Raw genomic sequence first — 21,096 nt, forward strand, 5'->3', positions numbered from 1 at the left:
GGAATCGCTGCCTACAGAAGGTTGCTCTTAGAGTCTGATGGGGGGCACCGGTGTGTGGGCCAGGCCCTCAGGTTGAACTGTCTCGTGCCTGTATGTGGGTTACTGTGTCTGAGTGTGGCTGAAATGGTATTTGGGCATTTTCATTAATACCATGGCCAAAACAGTGCTATATTTGGGCAGCACCTGGATGGGGCAGCCCTTGCTGCCACGCGGGCAGCTGCCTTGCTTTCCTTGCTCAGGGATGAGGCAGAGCTGTGGCAACTTCAGTGACAGCTGTTTGAATGCTGACATTTAAGTGGCAATCGTCAGTAGACACGCAGCATATGGTGGCTGGCACATCACATGCAGCCAACTGCAGGCAGCTGGGAGGCAGTGCTGCATGGAGCTGCGTTGGGGGGCATCTCAGAGACTGCTGTGTGGTGCAGTTTGGGGCGAGGCGCTTTCTTAGAGCAGGCTGGAGCCACAGCAGAGGAGTTGCTTGCGTCCGTGCTTACAGTGAAAAGTAAGATTCCCGAGTCCTGGTTAAAATAATGAACATACATAAATACATGCCCCAAACCCACCTCCCGAAAGTAACATTCTCAATTAGTAATTGCGTCTCTGCTTTTTCTTGTCTGGAGTTTGGTGGTGACTGAGCTGCCAACCACCCCAAGCACAGAGGTGAGTGGTTGGGTTTTCAGAGCTGCAGTTAGCAGAATCCCATAGGGAACAGGAGCTTTCTTCGTGCTTAGCATCGCATGGCAATGGTGAACTTACTAGGGAGGGATGGGCTCGTATTCTCATCTCTCGGAAGCTGTTACCTGTGGTGGGAAGATGCTGTGACAAAGGTGTGAGGTGTTCATGCTCTGCTGTGCCTTTGAGTATAAAGGGGTCAGGTGTTTCAGCACTTGTGTCGTGCTCACACAACTCCCTGTGAACCAAGTGCCTGGCTGCCTGCACTTGAGTCATAACCATATGCCTATATTCCACTGGCAATTGCCATTTAAATGTCAGTTTACAAGCAGATGTTGAAAACCTTCCTTTGCGCTATTGATTAAATTACAGAAAACCAAAGTTTGAGGCTTAACTCTGCTTGAACCCAAGCAGTGTGTGTGGAGCAGTAGTGGGCGGGCAGTGCTGGGACTCGTGGGCAGATGGGAGCAAGCAGGGGTGACCCCGTCAGCCTCGGGTAATGGCCCATGGCAGCCAGATGAAGGATGCTCCTGGCGTTTCCTAGTGACAGTATCTTTAGAGAACTTCAAGGTCTGTGGGCTGGCTGGCTGGGGTAGAGGGAAAATGTAGAACTATAAGCTTCTGTTACACAGGTTTAAGAGCTCAGGTGCAGAAAAGACAGAAAAAATATATCAGTTCAATAGAAGGACAAGTGAAATGTGGGAGGGTGTGGAAGGAAGCCTTCTCTACCCTACCAGACGTCTGCATGCATTTAAAATCCTTCCCAGTGAAGTTCATAATGAATTTAATTCAGTCCCCTACAGCCCAGAGGAATGTTCAGAGCAATAAAAAGTATTGCTAAGGGAGAGATGGCTGCCAAGCTCCCGTGCTGTGCCAGTGATGCTTATTTATTATTGGCACTTAGCGCTACGTTTATTTTACTACTTAAATGGTCCTTTGTCACATATTAAGAATTAATACTATAAGATGCACTTTCGGGAAGTTACAATAACAGTTCTCAAACTTAAATTGTTGAATTTGTACATTTTAAAAGAGACTTTGTTTTATTTTTCTTTTTAGACTAAATTATTAATTGAATGCTGCATTTCCTGTCTTTGGCTTAGCTATGTAAGTAGGATTAGCCAAGCATCTTTTCATGTCTACTTATTTTAGTTGTTGTTACACTGGAATATCAGCATCACTGTTACACGAATTATAAGCTCAAACACTTACTTGCAGGTGGAGATGCTGTCACTTACGCAGTCTCCATATAACACCGGGGCTCCTGGGCTCTGCAGGCACGGTCCGGTGCCTTTCTGAAGATTAAATTGAGTGATTCAAATGTGTACTGGAAATTTCAGGCACAAGGGGTGGAGGTCGTTTGAACAAAACATTACTTTGTGTATAAACATTACTCCAGGGGACAATTTCTGCTCTCACCTTGCCTATCACTTCAACACAAAGTCAGGAAAGTGGAAAAGAGTATGGATGTAGGAGTTGTTTTCACTTTAATAAGAAGGAGCAGAAGGGAAATTTGAAAATGAGATGAAAAGAGTTTAATTCCTAACACACAGCAACTTCTGAGGGAAAATGCACACGTACGGATACAAGATGCACTCTGATTTACATTCAAGTTGAGACGAAGTGGTTTAAGCACCTTCTGCTCATTACATTGCAAGACTAAAATCTATATAGCCTGTGTATGAGTTCAACTTGATTGCAGCAATAATTCAGTCAAAATATTTACTGTGCTAAGGTCTGAATGTAAAGCGTTTCTTTCGGTGCACTTGGGCTTACTTCTTCATACTTGGAAGTATGAACAGCTGGAAAAAATAATGGGAATTTGTCAGCAAGTTTACTTACATGGTGCAGCTCCTTTGAAGCAGTACACGCTTGTTGTTTTTCCAGATGCACAAATTCACCATTACTTATTCCTGGCAAGGGATGAGGTTCTACAGACTTCTGCTTCCCAAAGCCGGAGCTTCACCACACCGTGCAAAGGCACCAGCAGCTCATTTTTCACTTGCTGTACACACAGCAAAACATTCGATCGCCAGAACAAAAGCGTCTGAAGGATATAAGGGGGAAGCTCAGACATTTGGCAGTTTGGACTAAAAAGAAAAGTCAATGACAAAGAATTCAGACACAAGTGAAAAATGAGACTTCCTAGTGCACTGCATTTGAGTTTGCATGCACTGTTTGCTGACAGCTTTTCACAGCATCAGTCACAATTTAGGGAACTATTAATCAGCATGATGAAATATCCTTTTTCTAACTAGCAACAAAAAAATGTACACAATAGAACTTCTTTTCTTTTCCCTTGAAGGATACCATCCGGTAAGCACAAAGACCACAAATCAAGGTCTGTAAAATTCTTGCCCAGTTTTAAGCTGCACAGGAGAAAATGCTCAGTGCAGTCACTGCTCGGGGCTTCTTGTTCTCTGCTGGCCTATGCCAGGACTGAGTCCATGTATTTGTTCTGCTGACAGCAGAGAAAAAAGCACAGAAAAGATTTGCAGGAGTAATAAACAGTTCAGATTAACTGATGACAGAGATGCTCCAGAAGTCAGAGAAGAGCCAGCCAAGCAGAGGGGCATAGCATCGCTAAGAACAGGGATGAGAACAGAGACCCATGGCTGTGGACATAAGAGGAGTTAACAGAAACAGCAAAGGGCACTTGTCACACACCTACTGAAAACAAGCTGCCTGGCCTCCTCCCTGCCCATCCATTACTGCATGGCTGTGTTTTTCAGGTACTTCTCTATCAAAACCACTGTGACATCAAGTGATGATGGAAGCAAATTATCAAAAAGATGACTTTTATTTGGGAACTGTCATACAATGAGATCATATGTTGTTTTTTTAAAGTAATTGGCTTTCATTAAGAATTTTATTTATTTATTTATTTATTTTTACCTTCAGTCAGAGTGGTGGTGGTGGAGAGAACCAGTACAGAGTCTCCTAAGTCCTGGCAGTTTCACAGTTATGAAAAAAATCACTTCTCTTTTCTGTCTTCCTCTCCCCTTATATTTGTGACTTCTCACTAGTAAGACAAGCGCATATTGTACTATTTCAGAATTGCCTTCCTAGTGATCTTCTTAATGACATTCTAGACAGGTAAGAATTAAAATGTTTCTGTGCTTCTGTTGGGAACGGAGGCAAGACGCTGGAGGAGATAAACAGCATAACAAGTGTCTGTGGAAAGTGTAAACCATTCACCACTGTGATATTCTCTACTACTTTGTGCACCTGCAGCAGGGAAGCCAACCTGCAGCTTCCACTCCTTCTTAAGCACTCAGATAAGGCACGTTTCCTGCAAAGAGAAAAACAAAGTGGAAGTAGTAAACCTGTGATCATGTTTTGTTTCAGAAGCTTCAGGGGAAAGCGTTGAGGAGAAATCATTTTGTCTCCCTTGCATTTTAAGTGAAGTGTCAGGATGCCCAGCACGTGCCCATGTCAGCAGCACCGTCCCTGCTCAGCCTCCTGCTCACAGCACTCACCTGTCCCTCCAGGGCCGATGGTGCCATCGCTGCTATAGAACTGCAGCCCTCCTGGCCATGGAGGTGGAGCTCTCAACACTGAGGTCACCCCCTTTTTAATGCCGTTAGTGATGCAGCAACGTGTATTTATATTTACATATAAATTCAGAATGGTCAGATACCGCATTTTTGAGCAAATTTATAATCTGAAACCACTTACATTTCTGTGACCAGGCTTGGGTTTTTCTCATTTACATTCATAATTTAATCCCACTGGAATTCCATTCTTAAGAAAGTCCAACGTATCTTAATTACCATAAAAAGATCCATACATACTTTACTTAAAAATATCTTCTGTAAGAGGAAATTTACCAAAAATAACACCAAATATATTATTATGCATACAGTTTTTGCTTTTTTTTTTTTTTTTGTCAAGTACAAACAAGAATCTGATCTCTTCTGGGTATTGCCTGATCTTATATGGCTATCGGTTCTATTTATTTTGTTTGCTTTTCCAAAGTAAAGGGAAAAACATAAGAAATGCAGGAATGCAGAGCAAACCAAACATCCATTCTTTCCAAAAATACAGGGAAAGAACATGGAAAATAAATAAATGACAACAGGTACAAAGGACCACTATCCAAGCACTGTGCAGTCTTTTGTCATAGCATTTTACGCTGCAATGACCTTGTAAGTTATCAAAACAAACAAAAAATGCTGCTGGCAGAAAAAGCTGTTAAGCAAAACACTGAAAAATTGGTGTTATTTCCTAACAAGTAAGTGCAGAACTTATACTTAATACCATATGTTTCCCCCCCCACCCAAGTATTCACACTTCTCCCTCTTTTTGTTCATAGGACTGATTGTTGCAACCTTGGCAATATGCTGGATGCCAAACCAGATTAGAAGGATCATGGCTGCTGCTAAACCAAAGCAGGACTGGACCGTCCCCTACTTCAGGGCATACATCATTCTCCTTCCTATTGCCGACATTTTCTTCTACCTCAGTTCTGTGGTGAATCCCCTGCTGTACAATATCTCTTCTCAGCAGTTCCGCAGTGTGTTTCTGCAGGTCCTCCGCTGCCACCTGACAATAGAGCATGCCAACAAAGAGAAGTTTCTCAGAGCCAACCTGAGCTCTACAGCGAGGAGCAGCCGATCTCTACGCCCGTTGCTCTTCATTTCCTCCAAGCGCAGCTCTTCTACAAGGAGCAATAGCAAAGGTTTAAGTACTTTTCAGAATGAGGCCAACCCTGACTGCAGTCTGCAGAAGCCAGATCTTGAATTGCAGGAGCACAGCTTGGAAGTAGTGCCAATAGAGACTAGCTCAAAGCCTGGCCCAGATGCACACAATGGCCTTTGTGAACGTGAAGTGTGACTTCATAAGGCAGTGGGCAGGAATGAACATCAAAACACATGAACTAAAGTGGCCGAGGACTTGACTACATCTTTAGAACACAATGGATTTGTTTCCAGTTATGCAAAAAGAGCAGGAGTTCTATATCCTGCTGTTGAATTTCCAGTGTGCACTTAAAAATCTCAATCTGCTAACAGAATTCACAGAATCACACAATCACAGAAAATTGTAGGGGTTGGAAGGACCTCTAGAGATCATTGAGGCCAACCTCCCTGCTCAGTCAGGCTCCCTACAGCAGGTCACACAGGAAAGCATCCAAGTGGGTCTTGAATATCTCCAGAGGAGACTCCACAACCTCTCCAAGCAGCCTGTTCCAGTGCTCCAGAGTAAAGTTCTTCCTTGCATTAAGGAACTTCCTGTGTTCCGGTTTCTGCATTAGCTGCCAGAAGTATCAGCCTCTTTCCCTACAACCGCTGATTTTCCTCGCTGTTGATAGAGACTTAAAAACAAATAGAAAATAATTGCAGTGTCTTTGAAGAAAGGAGGAGATAGAACAAATTGCGTCAGGACAAGAAACTTGCTCGAAGTTTAGTGATACAAAAACAGGAGAGATAATTTAAGGAGCAGAACGGTAGTTATCATGTGTGCCCTCAGTTTCACACCAGAATTCCCCCTCTTCTTCGGCCGGGGTCCATTGCAGAGCGGAGTGTTGCAGCAGCTGATGCACACAGAGTTCACTTTCCCTGGAGAGCAAAAAGATTGGTATCCAGCAGAAGCTATCAGACACGCTGCTGAAGATGCGCAGGATTTGCGATACATGATTCCTGTGGCACAGAACAAAGGTTACTTAGCTTGACATGAACATAGCTTTCCTTTATGATTCATACTTGAAAACTCTTGCAAAACAGTTTACATTTCCAAAGCAATGCTGGTGATTAAGCCACACACCTCAGCTGTGACATAGCAAACAGCTCTGCACTGCAGGAGAACCACGGCCACCACGTTTGGGATTTTTCTTTTATTTGATTCTGGTTGGAACCAACAAACCACTACAAATGTGATTCACATAATGTATATCAAAACATCTCTTTTATAACAGAATTTCTCATCTTTCGGAACATGCTGTTTGAATACCTATAACTGGAATGCAGTAAATTCTAAAATTATTTCTATTGTTGAACATCTGAATGAAGGTGTCTGAATAATTACAGTTTTCTGTGTTGTTAATTTGTATTTTGGTCTTTTGGTCTTTTTTTTTTTTTCCCTTGCTGCTGTTACTCAGACAAGTTACCAACAGCAAAAAGAGGCTGACTATCAGTACTTTTCCAGGTAGTCTCAGTTCTTACTCTTTGAGGTTTAGTAGTTCAACAAAGTTTATGTTTTGACAGAAGTGGCTTTCCTGAGTTGAAAGCCTTATTTATAAAAGCAATTTAATATAAATAAAAAGGAAGTCTGCCAGTATTGTCTTGTGTTTATAAAAAAAAAAAAAGATACATTTTTAAGGATAATAAGAATCATGATTCCTTTAGAACAAGGGATTCTCAAAATGATTTCTTCTCCCTCTTAAAGGGCATGGACCAGGATTCCCTCAGACAACAGTGCCTCCCCTACCTGACGCATGGTTGTGCAGTTCCATCAGATTTTTAGATACAGTTATTTAGACTTTAAAGAAACAACAGAAGAATATAACCCATAGGTACTGAACTTGCATCTCCTGCAGGGGGACTTCAGGGAGGGGACTGTGGAAACAAACAGTGCAGTACATTGCAGTGGGTATTTCTGCAATAGCAACTGCCACCACACTACTGTAGCAAAATACTGTATGTAGTAGCAAAATACCACTTATTTGGGTTATGCTCAAAAAGGAAGATTTCCTTCAGACAATTTTAATTAAAGCAGTTCTTTCTGTATTGTCACAACATTGCTGCATCCAGACATAACAGAGACTTCCCTGTGTTGTGTTCTTCCTCCTGCCCCAAATTCAAACTCTGAAACATGTTTTAGGGCTGTCAAGTTAAGCTTACAAAGAGACGCCCTCAAGACAGCGTTAAATCTTTCTTGGTGTGCAGTGAGCTTCAATCAATCAGCACAGCAGGTAGAGTCTTTCCTCAAGAAGGAAGAAGACGTGCACACTGCTCTAACCGTAGCAGCAAAGGCACAGCGATCAAGAAGCACAATCTTTATTGTGAGAATTTGCAAAAAGAAGAGAGCTGTGTCTGCTGACGAACCCCTGCCAAAGGGCCTCAGCTGTGCTGCCAATAGGCTCACCTTTCCCACAAAGACCCAGCACTTTGTCCAAAGTCTTCTGATAGCTGAGACAGACATGAACCTCTTCATGGCTGTGATCAACCCTTTTCTCCTGAGAAAAGAACTCAGTGGAATTAAGCACAGTGATTACCTTCCCACCTCTAATCCAGTACCTCATCTTCGTTCCTTCCCTACTGCTGAAGACCCACCTAACTCAGCCATTCCACATCTTCCACATGAGCAGCAAGTCTTGGTACTCCCCCGATCAAGCCTGCAAAAAGCTTTTGACATTGGCAGATCTCCTACTCCCATTGTTTTATGCATCACTCTCTTCCTCCCATTTCCTTTTCACAGGAAAGGCCCTTCTCACAATACTAAGTGATTTATTGAAGTCCCTGCGGTATCATATACTTTGCAATATTCAGCAGGCGAGGCAGTGAGAATCGCTCAGTGAACAATTAGATAATGCACTCTGACGCACTGTGTTCACCAGACAGATCCAGGAGGCCTCTCCTGCAAAAATCCAACTCTTGCAGTGTAACCCTGCGCATTTACAGCAGCTCCATTCTCCAGGATAAATTCCACAGAATAATCCTGAGCTCTTTTTGAAGTCAAAACCCAATGTTCCTGCAAAAAATCAGTGTTTTGTGGCTTCAGCATTGGGGTTTCATGCACAGATGGACTGCGGTCGTGCCTAAATAGAGAAAATAATCTAACTAGTAATAAAATCATATTGTAATGCTTCTCGTGTCTTTTCTGTAAGATATTTCTTCCAATTGGGAATTCCACTCACCAATGATTGTTTAGTCCCATTTCTAGCTCTAATAATCCAAATTGTAACAAATTACTTCCATAAAAAAGTCTGCACCATCAGTTTTTTAATAGCTGCGTGGCTGAGATATGCCCTCCACATGCTAGTTTTTTCCTTTAAGTACTGATGGATCCTTTTGAGCTCACAAATCAACTGTCATTATACACTAATTATGTTTCCTAGAATTTATGAGGCGTTGGGCATGAACTAAACTTGATCAGAATGAAATGGCTGTGATTTTCCTGTAGTTCTGCTGTACCTTTAAGGCAAGATATAATGAAAACAGGCATAGAAGATTAATGGGAGAAAAGACAGCATTAAAAGAATGACATTTTTAAAACACTGCAGCCACAATTTCACATATATATGTATATTTTACTGTGAGTGTGAAAGGAATAGGAGTCTGAATAGTATGAAATAAGTAAAGGCAGAAAATACTCTTAAACCTTCCCACCGTGTTATGATTCCTGTTTAGTTGTGGTAGAAAATCAATTGGCATAACTGGCTTCTGTGATTCTGTGCCAGAAACACCATCTCCTCACTCCAGCTGCAGGTTAATACACCTCAGCTACTGCTGTTTACCCCCTGAGCTCGGCAGGACATCAGCATCCTTTCTGCATTATCTCTAGATTAATTGCTTTTATGTCTCAAGGATTTCCTTACTGATACTCCGCTCTTGCAGGGTTTTATGGTAGCACTGATCCAATTCTGAAACTATTTCTGAGATCTTCCAGAACCATTTGCCACCAGCAGCCTGAATGGCAGGCAGTGCTTCAAAGTGGTTATCTGCTTCACGAGGCTCATACTACAGACATAACCACTAATTACTGGATATTCTTGCTTGAGCAATCAGCTTGATATCTTCATTAATGCATCACCTAGAAATATAATCGTCGAGCTTTTTAAAGAGCTTCTCTTCTATCTCAAGTGTTCTGAATTGCTGACTAGGCAAGGAGACTTTACATTTTACACTGTGCTTTTACTGGACAGTGTCATTGCAGGCTGCCTACTCAGCTACCACATTTATGCTCAGTCTCTTGATGGCTGAGTACGAGCTAACTCAGTCTTTCTCACCAACTTAGCAAGGTCCTGACAACAGTATGGCTATGTGTGGACTATAAAGATGTTTTACTATGAATTATCTAGTACTGACAGATTAATTTTCTTTCACTTCAGCCTCAAGGTTTGTGAAGTTTGCTCAAGACGTATTTTAAATATGAAGAAGCTAGGGAATTAGACCAGGTTAGAGTATCTGTACAGTCATATTCCACTCCCTTCTCTTGTATCACATGTGCCTACTGTTAAGTGCATTAAAATGAACAAAAAATCCAACACTGAGGTTAAACCAAGCACTGACATTTTACTCCTAAGTTAAGCAACTTGGCCAGCTTTACTCTTCTGTCTGTCCTGCATGACCATACACTTTGAAAGCATCAAGGTCTAAACCATCTTCCTGTAAGATTGCTGCCCTACTTCATACACTTAAGAGATGAAAATAGAAGTCTGAAGGACTTTTCATAGCTCCTTTCTAGTACTGATTTTCCTATCTACATCCACACTACACAGACACACATCCAAGAACTGTGGCATAACACTCAAAGCCACTGTTTAACCACTGCTTAGCTCTGTGCATCCACACCCTGGTGCTCCGTTTAGCCATATGCAGATGATGACACCAAACAATTCAGACTACAAATCTAAAAAGTCAAAGTTCTTCTGACTACCCTGTCAGCAAAGCCCAGTACACATCCTCTAAACATTGAGTAACAGCTAAACACATCTCTGGAACAACCAAAAGAGCTGACATCACCACTTAGTTCTTAGACCATATGCAAAAAGCACCTGAATACCGAAACATTTTTTCTTAGTGCTTTAAAAAGGGACTTACTATGCACCTCAAACTCTTCTTTTGTAGAAGGTACAGAGAAAAAGGAGCAAACCCCTACAGTCAAAGAGCCCACCATAATCCTGCAAACAGCTTTGTTTGGCATCCATACTCTCTAGACTCCTTCAGTCAAACACCTACAATCTCTGAAGCCAAAATAGGGAGCTAGGATACAATCCAAAGATTCATGACTTCATTTCCAAAAAAGACAGTCACCTTCCCACTTGGAAACCCAACAAGTCTTAAACTATTTCCTGAGCAGGTACATTTCAGCAGGAAACTGCAGCACTTTTATTACCACAGAACTGTCTATGGCCACAAAACTCTTAGCTGCAAGTTTAACTCACATCAAAGTAGGCGATGATGTTTAGCCCAACGCAAACATTTCCAAGCCAAATGTTCTGTATAATGGATGAGACTAGCAACTCTCACCAGAAAAAAGCAGAAGTAAAACAAAAACATCTACAAACGCAAACAATAAAAAAAGCCCCCAAACATTTGCTACAGTGTTTATACATATCTAGCTTTGTAGGCATAAAGCCATATTTGTCTTCTGCAATGCCTTCCACACATTCTGTGCATAGTCCCAGCATGCCTGCTGCATCAGACAGAACATTCTGGAGCATGAGAAGAAACTTCAGGTCCTATGAAGGTGCAAATAGGCATCCTTGAGCAGTCACAAAGTCCCCTTATCAGGCTTGGAGTAGGAGTTGTGGACATACACAGAGAGACAGCCTCAAGCATGTAGGGAAGGTCTATATTTTAAATAAGTTCACAAGATCAGCAATTTTTGAGGTGCACCATCATAACTTGGGCAGTATTTCTCCCCACAAATCTTTTAGGTATTATGCTCATCTTTGCCCACTTCCTCCAGAAAGAAAAAAAAAAGGTAGAAAGATTGCCAACAGCAAGTCGTATTATAGCACACAACCCATTTGAAACGTGTGCCAGCTGTCCTTGCATTGAGCAAGCTTTTACAGTGTGTATGTTGTTTGCTTTGGGGTTGTTTTACCACGTTACTCATAAAGACGAGCAGAAGGACCATGCATATGAACTGATACCTCCCCTTCGTTACAGATCCCAAACACTTTCAATTACCTTACTTCACAACCAACAATTTTCAGGTCCCGGTAAACCTTCAAGTTTTCCTTTCTGTTTTGCTTAAACTTGATCCCTTGTCTGCCTAACCACACTGCATGTTTGATTATATATGTCATTCTTCCCTTCTCATCCTAACTGTTGCTTACCCTCCAGCCGAGGGAAGTTCAGCATCCAATAGGAATTATGAAAGCTCTGTGATGGATGCTGAAAGCTAAAATGAGAACTTATTCTACAGCAACGTGTAAACATTTAATACCCATCCCTTACTGAGGTACATAAAATATACAGTGTGACTATTTTTGGACTTTGCTGTATCAGTAAACTTGAAAATTGGTTTTAAAATACTTACAAATGGGCTTCTAAGTTCTAGTTCTTAGTTTTCATATTTGTTTTTAGTGTCCATCTTCAGCAGTTCTGCAGTTATAATTGTCTACTCCTTTGCTGGACCTTCCCACGTACTTCACATAGAGACAGATGCGACAGATCCTATTATCATTTGTCTTCTAGAGATAAGCAATTATCAATATTTAGTAAGGCCCTAAATATCTTCAAAAGTGATTTGATGTTGAAAAGAAATCACTGTGGAAGCACAATGTCACAAACAGTCATAGTTTCAGTTAGATTGTGTTTATATTGGTTTAAAACAATCTACATTAGGAAAGTTGATTCTTTTCAGTTACGACTGTAAATGCAGTGTTAGGAAGAAAATGAGTCTAAGCTGGCACGTACTGTAACCATATCCAGCCACGTCCTCTATGTTTCACCTTACAGTAACTCCTCCTATCCCATATTCCCAGCTTTCCCTGGAGTTCACGAGTGGCTTAAATAATTTGCACCTTGCTAGAAATTCTCATGAAATTTACTAATTGCCTTTTAAACAACTAATTATATACTATGAGCAACCATAAACAGTGGTTTCTAGATTAGGAAACTCAGGCACTGAAATTAAGTGACCTGAACTCTTTCACAAAGCTAGGTGACATGCTTCCTGATGTTTAATCCTTTGTTTTTAGGACCACAGCTATTTCCTCCTACCTCCTTCCTTTGATGCATACAGCAGGCAAGATAAAAGCATATCCATGCAATTAGACTCTTAGGGAGTATATCATTCTGAAAGAAAACAAAGCCAACCAAACCTACCTGGACATATTAGCCTATTTTCATTATAATATTCTATGAAAGCTTACTCATTATGCTCACAAATACTCCTATATTTCAGAGTTTTGAACTTGTTCATGAAAACTAATAGGAGGCTTTTGACAATGAAAGACTGCCCTCTTGATTCTGACCCTCAAGTGCTATGTCACTGTGCTGAATTAACTTATGTTAGAAGAAAACTGGACAACTGTTGACTGACAAGAATTTGCATTATTCTGATACCTCCCTGTAAGTCATTTCCAATTCTAGTATTAGAAATGTGAATCAGAATTGCATCATTAATAATGTGAATAACAGCACAAAGCAGCATCACAAAGCAGAAGCAAAGCATTAAGCTATGCAGAGTTGCACAGACTGAAGGAGTTAGGTACAGCTGCTAATGCTGGTATCATCATCTTTATTTTTTGTTTTTTAAAGCAATAGGAGGCGACAAACCAAAAGTCAAAGCTCAGCTTTCACCTGTTTACCTAATTTCTTTGTTTTCCACTGTCCTAATTAATATCTCTGCTCACTAATGGCAACTTAGAGTCAAGCATTAGCACATGGAATCTTTCAATCTTTCGAGACTTCAAGGAGGTTCAGTCCTCCATCATCTATCCTTTTCTCCTATCAGAAAAGTAAGTGCTTTGGATAGCACAATCAAAAAATACTTTATCTTTTAGCAAGAGGGGTGAACCTGGACTTAACTTTCAGGATCCCATATTAGCATTTATCTTTATGTAACTCTTGTCTGATTAAATGAACTGGGAATCCTCTGTCCTTATGTTTCTACAAATGTTAAAGTGATATACCTCTGTACTAAGACTCAAAAAAATGATACTTGCAAATAGTCTTGGTGCATCCTGCTAACTGAGTACCAAGTGCACTGGAATGTCTCACATTTCTGATGGTATGCCAGTATTGCTGAAATCCATTCACCTTTTCTATCTTTAGTTATATTATACTCACAGTTTTATAACCTGCTTATTTTCAGAACAAGATTCACCTGTTTGTTTAAATCTTTTTCCCCCCACACTCAAAGCATCATTGCTAATCTGCCACTCTGGCAAAATAGGCTGCATCAAGTCTTCAAACATGTCCAGTCTACAAGTGAAAGATGGAGATGAAAACCATTTGGGTCTAATTAAAATAAATCTGCTCACATTTTAATAGAGTCATTGGAAGCTAAGACAAATGAGAGGGGCACAGCAGAGCAAAGGTTTTGGAAACGAAGACTCATTTGTGTGTGACGTGCAAGAGAAACATCTTAGAGAAGGTTTAAGAGGTACCAGGCTCTGTGCATATTATCCTCCCAAACCTCATTTGTATACCTTTCATACAAGTCTGAGAGAAAGAAAAACATAAAAAGCTATTGTCCATGTCCTGGGAAAAATGAAATTCACTGGACCAGATACCACAACTTCCTTTCAATAGTACAGCCCTTCATTACTTCTGCACTTGAATATTTGTGATGACTTTTGAGTCATAAACTGCTTGAACTGTTAACTCCGTTACTCTTGTGTGTTTAAAGGCAGTCAGAACAGCAATCTATTAAATACTGGCCATAATTTCTCCTCAGCTGACACCCTTAGTTCATCAAATGTCTGGAAGTTTTCCAAGGCAACTCAAAGATTAGAAGCAATTTACCGAGGAAAGCTTCGGCATCTGGACAGCATTTCTGAATGGCAGTATATCCACAGCTCTAAGTTTTCAGCATACAGTACAAATTAACAACATGCACTGCGTGTCTTTTATTCATGTCAGCGTCAGAAGTGAACTGTATGTTTCCAGTATTGGTTATTATGTCTTCATTTCACTGAAAAACCAACAGATTGAAGCACGATGTTATATATGGCAAGTGTCACATGGTAAGCTTTTTTCCATTTCCAAAAAAAGCTTTTTAAAATCAAAGCCACGTGTAATATCACAAGTTCTTTTGAGTTGCTTTGATATGTTCTAACCAAAAGAAAGAGTGTGAAGAAAAAACAGTGGATGTTCTTTACTGGCTCTGACCACTCTGAGGATACAGTTATTACCTGTAAAACTTTAATGGCTACAGCTATTCTGAAGACATTAAACTTTGTTTGCTATTTAAATCATTTAGTCAATACGTGCATACCAGAATGTAATTTACTCTTGATACAAAAATGCAGTTAGTATGTCCTAATGGATGCTATAAGTGAAAAGAGAGAAGAGTATGTGCTTCTGTAATCCTGAACAGCCATGCACACAGCAACTTAAGCATAGCAGCAACGCAGTGAGATTAATAAATCAATCACAGGTAAAGTGCTTAACATAGGCCATGTAAGGGCACAACTTAAGACACTTCAGTTCCCTCTGCCCGATAAATCAGATGACTGGGTAACCAAAACTGAGCTAGAAATACATACAATTCAGCAGTGAAATAATCATCTTGTTCCTGTTACTCCCATGCACTACTCTAAAGCATACAATTACAGTAATTGCTTTAATTACATTACTGGATTATATACAGTGTAAATACATGTGAAAGGCCATTGCAAGCCAGGAAGAAGTTTCTTACTGCAGATCAACAGAAATAATGAGTTTGTTTTCCAAATCAACTGCAAATACCTCAAACAATTTTTGTTTCATATATATATAGGTGCCTTAAAATATCCAATCTTATTAATGGAAAAAAACCACCATATCCCTCTAAAAAAAAAAAAAAAACCAACAAAACAGTTAAAAACCTATTTTGTGAAAATATACTTACAAGTACATTAAGCACAAGGTATATTGCTCAGAATATCTACACAGGCAGGTTTGCTTACAGTAAGCTCTGTGAGATTTGCATTTGCTGCCTTTCTGGGTTGATGGTCTCATACTTCATGCTCAATTCCTTTCTATGCTATTCATATTGCAAGTTTCATTTTTCCCTAAATAGGTTTTAGATCAGCTTTAATGCTCAGTAGGCTGAGCTCCTGCCCTCAGTAAACTTCATTATCAGTATGTTTTCTATGACATCTGTATAAAAGCACGTGTAGGTTATAGATTCATGCATACCAATACAAGCCACCCAATCCCAGTACACCACGGGACTTGTTTGTTCCTGCATATATTCCAAAACGTGGCAAGATGGAAATGTCTGAGTTAAAACTTCAGAGAGGGAAAGGTGAGAGGCAAGCAGGATGGAGTGTGCCATGGGGAATTCCACAAAAGAACTTGGTCAGACACTTCATTTATGCTGATTCCAAACAGCTGCATTTCCAGCTAAAGAACACACTACAAACATAGCCCTTATGTTAATTTCTGTGGGACAAAAATTACTTGATGTGGCTTCAGTGCCATGCCCCATGCTCACCATTCTTCCCTCTTCCAGAGGAAAGCAGTCATTTCTATCTATCTATACGTATATTTAAGATATTAATTTAATATGTTAAATTGTAAGGTTCTGCTTCTCAAGTAGAACGCTGTCCTTCTGTATCTCCCACTGGAGCAGAACGGTAACAACTGCAAACTTATCCCAGCAAAAATTTTAAACACAACTTTGCTTAAGTGAGACAAATATTTTGTCATTTTCTTGACAAAGTCTCTAATTCTGTATACTGATAGATCCCCAAAGTGCAACAGAAATATAAATTGCCATAGCAATCTTTGCAGGAAAGACAGAATTACACTAGCTCAGGCTACCACTTAGATGCATGCTTAATTACTGCTTGATTCTCAAATCATTTTCACTTGTGCATTGAAGCAAGTTCCTACCTAATAATAAAACAGCTGGGATGCCACAGCCGCCCAGCTAATTCAGAACACCAGTTTCTAAAACCTGCATTGCTAGCTACCCCCATCAGGGGCTGTCACAACAACAGATGCTTTTTAAGCTCTGGGTTAGAGACTCTCTGCTGCTGTTACGTGTCTCTCACCTGAAGCTGAAGTTCACTCTGGGAGAACGCTTCTCCAGAAACTGTGAAAACGTGCTGAGAGAACACAGTAACATTGCAAGCACTAACACTATAGGGACCAAGGAGGAGTGGTTCACTTCGCTACTATCAAGCATAAGGAGCTACATAAGGAGCTACTTACAATGTAGATAAAAAAAAGCTTGCATAGAGTCAAGAATTGCAGGAATTTTAATAGAGAAATGAAGCTGAATGAAAGAAATGTCACTGTGTAACCAAACACGTAAGAAAGAAGTCAATGGCTGCAAGCTGGGCACCAGGCTGAAGGCACACCAGCACACCTAAGCCAGTGACCCCCTTCATTGCCAAACAGAGCGATGCACGTTACAAAGGATGGATGATAGGCCACCAGGTTACTGATTCAGACCCTAAACTACATCTCAATGTACTGCATTTAAGTACAGTTTAAAAGAACTTTTAACATTTTGCTTACTGTCACAGCTATGTTTTATTAAGCACAACAATGGGTTGGTCTATAAATTTAGATTATGCTCTTCTGACTGTATCCAGTCAAGAGGAAAAACTTTAATTATGAGATTGCATTGTCAAATAAATGCAAATTCACATATTTCATTTCATAACTCCGGGTTAAAAATTCACACACAAGTCTGTTATAAATTAAAATCCACATTTGAAACACTTTGGCTTTTTTGATTGTTGCTTATCACGGAAAGCTTTAGTTATGAGATGCACGGTAGACGTAGAATGAATTATTAAATAAAACTTGTGAGAGTAAGGCATCTGTACTACTCCCATTTAAATATCAATTGGGAAAAAACAAAAAAGGATGATGAACTGAATCATCTCTGTTTTACAGCCAATTCTCTCTAGAAATGACAGAAAATAACAGAAACCATGCTAGCAGTCTAAGTTTTACTCAATATGAAATACTTGGGTTAAAAATTGTAATTTATTCACTAGCTGAAATTTACAATCTCTTAACTTAAAGTGAATAAGAACTGCGCTTATGGAAGTAAATTAAATAAAACCAAACAGGGGTACCTGCTATGCACTGCATGCTAGCTCTCTCCTAAAAGGAAAATCCAAGAATCAGCTTAGAGATGGTGTAAAATTGCACAGAAACAAGTTGCAAATCAATTTCTTCATAGGAATAAGGACAAGCTATGTATCCCTGCACATCTGAAATCTATCCAACCAGTTCCAAGCAGCATTTTCAGCACACCACAGTCACAGTCACCAGGCTGCAACCTTGCCTGCCAATCTGAGAGAAGGCACATGGCTGACCACCCACAGGTGTCTGCACACACTTATGAAGAAGAATTGCACTTGAACATGTGAGCAGTGTACTTGAGTTAAAGAACTCTTCCAGCACTCCCAGAGAGAGACTACAGACACGTTTCTGGCAGGTTGATACATTCTGAGATGGTACTGAATTGAAACACAAAGGACCCGAGGGCGATATTTAAAAATATAAACACACACAGATGTTAAGAATGAACTGGGAACAAGTGACCGTTGTTAAGGAGAGGTATTTTTACACATGCCTATGTACCACATTGATAACACATCACACTGCCACAGCATCAATTCAAACCTATTAAAATTACCATCGAATCTTTAGTGTGCAGGTAGCAAAGCTTTTAAATACTCATTTAGAAACACTCAGACTTTCAAAGTACCTTGTAAGCCATAAACTCTCTCATATCAGTGCTATCTTTTACAAGTAAACTTGAAATAAAATGCTGCAATAACATGCAGCTTAAGGAGACTAATCTCTCTTTAAACATGTATCTTTTTCTCTCTGCTGGAGAGCTGTATACTGCTCAGAAACAGAACTGTGGATGGCGTTACCCAGGACAAAACGAAGTGCCAGCAGTGCAGCTACTGTTGGCAGTTAACAACAATCATCATTATTCCTGTATTATTCTTAATGCAGTGATCTGTAACTACCAGCACAAGCAGCAACAGATAATGGCTGAGCATCTTGAAAGTACTAATGAATGGTTTCCAAACGTAAAGAGCGTGCATTACAGCTCAAGACAGAGACCGCGCTCATTAGCAAGGAAGAGAGGGGCTCTGCTGTCCCTGAAGAAGGATGGACCCAACCTCATTTATTTTAACAGCCCAACAGTCTTTTACATCAGTAACCTCCATGCTCTGCAGCTGCACCCTCAGCTGGGGGCTCTTTTGCAGGTATCCTGTAACTCAAGGTTCTCAAGTGCAAAAACTGCCATTCTGTGTGTAATGGTCACATCTAAACTGAGGTAGCAATGGGTACCTTACACTTCTTAAGACCTAAAAACGGCCATTTGCAACAAGAGTGGGATGCTACAGGAACTCCAACTCATGCAGATATTTCCCCATCCCCCCACAAGTCTCTAATTAAGCTGCAGTCTTCTACACCTGTGAAGGGCTACCCAGCAACATGGTGTTCTGAAAACCAAGAGGGTTCTCAGATTCCTTCCATGAGGAGGAACTTGAAAAACAAGCAAATTATGGTATATCTCATGAGACAGTAGGGTTACAAAGCAGAACTGCAGCTAGTTTCCTTGTGAACAAATTCATATCTGAATATGCTAGCTCAGTATTAATTACAGTTAGGGCAAAACCTCTTCAGACTTAGAAAATGAGTACGGCAAATACTGTGCAAATATTCATGCCTTCCCACTGCACCCCAAACTCCAAAAAAGCATTCACAATATACTTCTCCCCCCTTAGTCTGATGTTTTCTTTTATGGATGAAAGCAAAGAAGATAGGGCAAGCCTTCAGAGTATATGAATTGCTAAAGTAAATAAAAGAAAGGAGGGAATTACTAATTTAATGCTCTCTTCTTTCTCTTGGGGAAAAAAAAACCCATGTAATTAACTGTAATGAGATTAAACTAACTTGTTGTTATTAATTTCCCAATGCAGGGAAACTAGATTGAGACCCTAAAGACTGTGTATTAACAGCATAACCAGCATTTGGCTTACATCCTTCAGTTTTTACACCAGTTTTAAAGGGCAACAATTAACTACTGAGTCACAAAGTCAATCAGAAGTGCGAAAAATTAAACGCAGAGTCTCTGTTGGTGGGACTATAAAACTCATCTGGAGCTGCAGACTATGAATGGGTGGAGCAAGAAGCAACAAATGCTCCCCACCACAAACGGGAACTGAATTATTAAATTCTTACCAAAACTTTTCTCCATTACTTCTTTCTGACACATATCTTGAACGTTCACTGTACAATTCACAATGAACTCCGGAGAGGAGCAGTCATTATTTAGCTGGAACTCCTCGCACTGGTAACATTGTATTTGCAAACCGAAACCTGGAACAGATAAGAGTTTCACTCAGAACGATAATAATAAGCAAATAAAAATAAAATCACCACGTGCAGAAGAGGCGCTCACCGTTCTCTATTTCTTGTTACTGATCGCAGCTCAGCACGAGTTGGGCACAAACACCTCGCACCGCCCGGTCCCAGCGCGGGGCGGGCGGCGACCAGCAGGCGGCACAAACCCCGAGCGCAGCGCTGCCCCGCGCCCGGCTCCGGCTGCAGCCCCGGCGGTGCCTCAGCGCAACGCGCCGCAACCATCCGCGCTGCGGGGCGAGCAGCCCGGCCGGGAGGTGCTTTCCGGCTCTTAGCCGCGCCGCCGGCTTTACTTAGCTACTAATTAATGACAAATGATTTAATTACCATCTTGCCACGCGCGATTACGGCTGCGGTGCATCGTTCCCAACGAAGCGCCCCGCGCGGAGCCGCCGCTCCCAGACAGCCCTCAGATCCCAGCTCCCCGCTGGGGATCGCGCCTCGCCCCGCCGCGGGACGGCAGCGGGACGGCGGCAGGACGAGGACGAGACGACGGGCTCCGCACGGGGGTCACGCCTTCGGGGTGCTGGCGCGGAGCCTCTTACCTGGAGCTAGGCACAGTCCGCAGAAAGTAGCGGCGAGGAGGAAGAGCCGCATCCTCCCGCAGCCGCCGGGCCGGCGGTGGGGCACGGCGGGGCATCGGCGGGAGGGACGCGCCGCGCTCGGAGCCGCTTCCCAGCCGCCGTGAAGCGGGCAGCGGCGTCCGCCTGGCCCCGCCGGAGTTGAGCGCCGAGACTGGAATAAACTCGAGGGCCGGGGGGCGGCTCCCCCTCCTCCCTCAGCACCATGTGACGCCGGCGGAGCGGGGCGGCCGGCGGAGATCCCCGCCCCGCGCACGGGAAACGGGAAAGTTCGGGGAGGGAGAGGCGGCCCCGCGGGCGCGGCGCTTCTCAGCGCCCTCTGGCAGGCGTCGCCCTCTCCCCGAAAAGGAACGGCAGCCTGAGAGACGGGGGCCGCCCGCCGCCTCCTCCGCAGGCGCGCACCTGGGCGCGAAGGTGGGGGGAGAAAGGAAGGGGCGTCGGCGGCCGCTGCTGGGAGCCGCCCCGGCTGAGGCGGCGCGAACGGCCGGAGCCGTTGGAGCCGCCGGGTGCGAGCGCGAAGGCGGCCGTTAGTGGCGCGAGGCGCGCGCTGAGGGGCGCGAGCGGCGGCCGTTGGTGGGACGCGCTCCCACAGCCCCGCGTACACAGGAGGA

The 21,096-nt window shown here is 42.1% G+C and overlaps 2 protein-coding genes across 5 annotated transcripts in view; one reads left to right on the top strand and one right to left on the bottom strand.

Annotated features, from left to right (window-relative positions):
• GPR39 (G protein-coupled receptor 39) overlaps positions 1-6,697 on the top strand; it is a 64,779-nt gene extending 58,082 nt beyond the window's left edge. For both annotated transcript variants that reach the window (XM_085228909.1, XM_085228910.1), the window contains one exon: positions 4,988-6,697. In XM_085228909.1, the coding sequence (XP_085085035.1) occupies positions 4,988-5,508 (521 nt within the window). In that variant the 3' untranslated portion in view covers positions 5,509-6,697. The remainder of the gene's footprint in view (positions 1-4,987) is intronic.
• Positions 2,193-21,013, bottom strand: LYPD1 (LY6/PLAUR domain containing 1). 3 transcript variants are annotated; one of them, XR_014884581.1, is made up of 5 exons: positions 20,450-21,013; positions 19,725-19,862; positions 5,134-6,311; positions 3,568-3,964; positions 2,193-2,719 (listed from the first exon to the last, which is right to left on the bottom strand). XR_014884581.1 is itself a non-coding variant. In XM_085228911.1 (3 exons), the coding sequence occupies exons 1-3, from the start codon at positions 20,499-20,501 to the stop codon at positions 6,076-6,078; spliced, it is 426 nt and encodes a 141-aa protein (XP_085085037.1). In that variant the 5' UTR covers positions 20,502-21,013; the 3' UTR covers positions 4,581-6,075. The 3 variants fall into 3 exon arrangements, 1 of the variants encoding a protein (XP_085085037.1); XR_014884580.1 differs by having other exon boundaries at positions 2,193-3,964; XM_085228911.1 differs by lacking the exons at positions 2,193-2,719; positions 3,568-3,964 and having other exon boundaries at positions 4,581-6,311.
• Positions 21,014-21,096: the final 83 nt, after the last annotated feature.

This window comes from Meleagris gallopavo, chromosome 7, assembly GCF_905368555.1.
Source record: "Meleagris gallopavo chromosome 7, MGAL_WU_HG_1.1, whole genome shotgun sequence".
Classification (NCBI taxonomy): Eukaryota; Metazoa; Chordata; class Aves; order Galliformes; family Phasianidae; genus Meleagris; species Meleagris gallopavo.

What these genes read in the sequence shown, in the direction of transcription:
- LYPD1 (XM_085228911.1), bottom strand. Translation starts at nt 20,501, where the DNA reads ATGCGGCTCTTCCTCCTCGCCGCTACTTTCTGCGGACTGTGCCTAGCT. An exon ending in CGGACTGTGCCTAGCTCCAG is followed by an intron (nt 19,863 to 20,449) that starts GTAAGAGGCTCC and finishes TATCTGTTCCAG; the next exon opens with GTTTCGGTTTGCAAATACAA. An exon ending in AGTAATGGAGAAAAGTTTTG is followed by an intron (nt 6,312 to 19,724) that starts GTAAGAATTTAA and finishes TCTGTGCCACAG; the next exon opens with GAATCATGTATCGCAAATCC.